At 38.1% G+C, this 4,563-nt stretch overlaps 1 protein-coding gene across 1 annotated transcript; it reads left to right on the plus strand.

Moving 5' to 3' along the window:
* The first annotated feature begins 1,075 nt into the window (after positions 1-1,075).
* Positions 1,076-2,062, plus strand: LOC138246759 (olfactory receptor 5AR1-like). The gene has a single exon (XM_069201519.1). It carries the CDS (start codon positions 1,076-1,078, stop codon positions 2,060-2,062), a length of 987 nt encoding a protein of 328 aa, XP_069057620.1.
* Positions 2,063-4,563: the final 2,501 nt, after the last annotated feature.

The raw sequence follows: 4,563 nt of genomic DNA on the forward strand, positions 1-4,563 counted from the left end.
CCCTGTTGTCCTACTACAGTCTTTTTTATAGCTGTGGGTAAAGCTGTGAGTGGGAGCAGTTAAGAGTTTGCCAAGCACTTTTACTGGATGATATTGAAAGAAGTTGTAGAAGTGGGACACAGTAAAAAAAATGCATCATCTCACTGGAAAAACCTGTAGTGAGTGGTAGAGGAGTGGTTTCCCAGTAGAGATGATGAGTTTATGATTGCATCATTCATTAGCAATGCTAGCATCAGGTGAGAAGTAGCATTTGTGGGTTCGCAATAGTAATTTATGGTTCAGCTGCGATCATGCCTTCCAAAATATTTTTGAGTGTGTCTAACATTTTGATCCATGATGTGAGAATGGTCTATAATCCAAATGTAGAACTCAAGCACCCAATAATCAAATACACTGCAGAAGTAATGATGCACAACCCCAGTAATCGAGGGTCAGTTTTACTGCCTTAGAATTCAATTCACCTTTTCCATTATTTGCTAATACATTTAAAGGCATATGAATGGGGTGTTTTAAGATTATAGTTGAATGGTAATTCAAGAACCAGTAAACCCATTCTCTAAGACTCATTTAGTCCAGCACTAAGATGGTCAATTATTATGATGGATAGGTGTAATGATAAATATTTTTTGCATGAAATCAATACACAATAATTTCAGTCCCTGGCCTCAAGGTCAACATCACATGAATTAATGTGTCTAGCAAGCTACCTTCTAGGAACATTTTCATCATGTTACTCAGCCCTATGTAATGTAAGCATCTCATGTTTTGATGTGAAATTGTACTGTAGCTTCTGTATAAATTCTGTTTTGGAGTTTAGCCAAGTGTTTGAATGCATGGATATACACATTGACAAAGTAAAGGAAACCCGTGAATTGTTCCAGTGTGCCTTTTATCAATGTTCTCTGTCTTATTACATAATACATAATCTTCAGTTTATAGAGATGGATGTTCGAACAATGACCAATCACTAAAGCTGTTATTTATTAGTTACTAGTGTATTATTGTCTTTCGTCTATAATTGTTTTGGCTTCATGCAAAGTTTTGTTGTTCCCACAGATTAATGTATGCTGGAAACATGAAAAGTATCAACCATACCACAGTTACAGACTTCATTATTTTAGGATTGTCTAATAATCCAATGTTACAGTTTCCCCTTTTCATTATATTTTTACTTATCTACCTGGTTACTCTAGTAGGAAACACATCAATCATTCTATTGGTATTTTGTGATTCTTGCCTGCATACCCCCATGTATGCTTTCATCTGTAACCTGTCCTTCATAGATGTGTGTTACTCCTCTGTAACACTTCCAAAACTGTTGGAAATACACTTATCACAACACAAAGCTATTTCATTTACAGGGTGTATGGCACAGCAATATTTCCTTGGCACTAATGCAATCGCAGAATACAATACACTAGCCATGATGGCATTTGACCGCTATGTGGCAATCTGCAAGCCCTTGCATTACACTGTCATTATGACTAAGAGGCTCTGTATCCTACTCTCAGGAGTATCATGGACTGCTGGGTTCTTGAATTTAATTCCATTCACTGTGTTGATATCTAGACTCTCCTTTTGTGGCTCAAATGTGATCAACCACTTACTTTGTGACGTGAAGCCACTTATGCAGCTCTCTTGTAGCAGCACCCATACTCTTGAGATCATGATCCCAGTAGTAACAATGTTGTGTGGTTTCTGTCCATCCATATTAATATGTACTTCATATGTTTACATAATATCAGCCATCTTCAAAATCCGTTCTCATGAAGGAAGGGTGCGAGCCTTCTCCACATGTTCTTCCCATCTTGTAATTGTTTGTTTATTCTGTGGCCTTATGATATGTACCTACATTGGTCCTGCCTCCATGGATTCTCTGGAGAAAGACAAAGTGCTGGCAGTGTTGTATACAAATGTTATTCCAATGCTCAACCCCATCATTTACAGTCTCAGAAACAGAGAAGTAAAAGGTGCCCTGAAAAAGATCAGAGATCACCTTAGATCAACTATTCAGCAATCATGCACCTTGCAAAACCTTCCGTCATCAACAGTTGTCATCTGAGGGTCACTTTCCTAACAGGACACAAATTTTCCTCTACCAGAGTCTTAACATAGGAGTCTATGAATTTGTTTATTGGATAATTTTCTTGTGAATCCTGCACTGTTACCTAGTAGATTGTAAGTCTCAGCAACATTCTTATTATATGAGTAAAATGTAATGAAATGTTTTGTTTTTATTTCCCAGATGTGCTACTATGCAAAATGTTTGTGTGTGGCACAGTGTGGCACTGGCAGAGGCATATTTTGTGACTGAACCCATCTTATGCTAGTATCTTCAATGAATTGGGTACATAAGATGCCCCGTAAAAGTACAATAATTATATTCTATATTATATGGTATTTTTTCATAAAGTATTCCTAATTTGCAAAAAAGATCACAATTTCACCTACCCCCTAGAAGAAAACATACTGTGTTTATTCCAACAATGTATGACATCCAGGGGGAGGATCAAAAAACTAAAGAGCTTTCTTGCATTAAATTTTACTAGTATTTCTCACTATATAACCATGGTGTAAGTTGATAAAGACTATCAAGGTAACCTTAATGTTCCTTACATTATTTTGTGTCCCTTTTTAGTCATTGTAAGTACACTCACACACTCTCAACTTGGCGGCACTATGTGAGTGCCTCGTTATTATATCAAAACATGACCAAACTTGTTTTTAGATATTAGCTCTTTGATTATGATAGATCTATCTCTGAAAGACATCTGCCAGATGATAAAATGCAACTAATAAACATCATCATTGGATTATTCATTGTCTCCCAGGTGTTCCATCTAGAGTGAAAAGTCTTCTGATGCCGCTTGGAAGACAAGCCCAAATGCTACCCCGCCCTGGTGTAAACATGTGTTTTGTTCCGTTATTAGGTATATAGGGTGTTTTTCTTAACTAGGAAAGGAGGAGATGTGGCCTAATAAACTAGCCACTGGTGTTTGAACTACAGATAGAGGTTCTACTTCTAAGAGTGGATCATCATCCTGTGATCATGAACAAATCACTTCATCTCCACATGCCTTCAAAAAAAGGATATCTGATCTTTTGTAATGTAATCTGGTGCTGTTGCAAAGAGCTTTGATTCCACTGGGTCAGATCTGTACTTCAGAAAACTGCAAAAAAATAGGGCTTGATTAAGGGTTTGATGTAACGTGGGTATTTTATTGCAATGGAGACAAACTACCCTCTTCTTGAAGCTAAAGTTCCACTCACCTCATTTAGATTCTGTTAGAACTAAAGTTCATCAGCAATAGGAGCTCCTCTGTCACCGCTGCTGACATGTTCCTCCTATTGCCCAATGGAGTAGGGGCCATCGATGGCTTGGCTATTTGTCTACCCACCGGTTTCAGAAAGGGCAGACAAATGGACAGTTTTTACTTTCACACACTGCTATCCAAAATGTGGCAGTAGGTCAAAATAAAAACATTTTAAGTATGCCACTGGCATAGGAGGAAACACTTTGGGATATTGTTTTTGAAAATAAAAAGAGATAGCGAAAGTGTGCCGCACAGCACCATCATGCACACTTTCAATGCATTGACAGTAACCATTGAGATGAAGGTTCCTGCCAATGTAGGAGATTTCTGCTGGGATGATGAACATCTCTAAGTTCAGAGTGTGATTACTGTGAACTTTGAATCAGCCCCATGGACTGGTGCAATTCATTCCAACCTAGCTTCTGCCTCCCCTTTGTTAAAACAACACTCTTGTTTCCTATGTCCAACTTTTCATTACCAAAATATTATTGTTGGCAAAATAAATACATGCATAGCTGCTGAAACTAAAATGTTTTTATAAACAGGATCAAAATGGTCCTTTCAAAGAACAGCCTTACAGAAAGCAGTCAATGCCCCGGAATGCTACTTTGCAATGCAGTTACTCTTCTTGAAGAACTTCAGGATTCCACAGATATAAGTGATTGAACCTCACTTAAGTATGCATATTTAATTACTGCCTCCTCTCCCCCATCCCTACCTAAGTTGCCTCTACCCGTGCTCATATTATCAGCTGCCCTGTATAAAGTTAAGCCAAGAGGGGACTTGCCTGCCACAGCAAAGTTGATTTTAGTGGGACTCCAATGCTCTACTGGGCATTGAAGTCTGGATGCAGCCCCTTTACCATGTACAAGCTAGGGATGCAGCTTGGTGATTACAGGCTGAGCCGTGCTCAGTGCAGACCAGATGACCCTATGGATAAAAAAAAAAAAAAAACATGATTATTTTATCAAAGAATTCATTAGTTACTAGTGCTAAGTCCAGATTATTGGCAACGCCTCTCTTATTAACGACCTAGTTGACTCACATACATGTTCTGTTAGATTGTTTTTCTCCTGGGTGGAGGGCACAAAGACTTGTGCACCTTTGATTCGCACTATTGAAATTCCGGGCTAAGGAAACCCAAAGGCACAGCATGATTTTTAACCTTTCTGATTCGATATTGTCTAAGAAGAAGGAAAAGATCTTAAAAACTTTTCATACATATCATTACTATAACTTCTACCTTGGT

Source organism: Pleurodeles waltl, chromosome 7, assembly GCF_031143425.1.
Source record: "Pleurodeles waltl isolate 20211129_DDA chromosome 7, aPleWal1.hap1.20221129, whole genome shotgun sequence".
NCBI lineage: Eukaryota > Metazoa > Chordata > Amphibia > Caudata > Salamandridae > Pleurodeles > Pleurodeles waltl.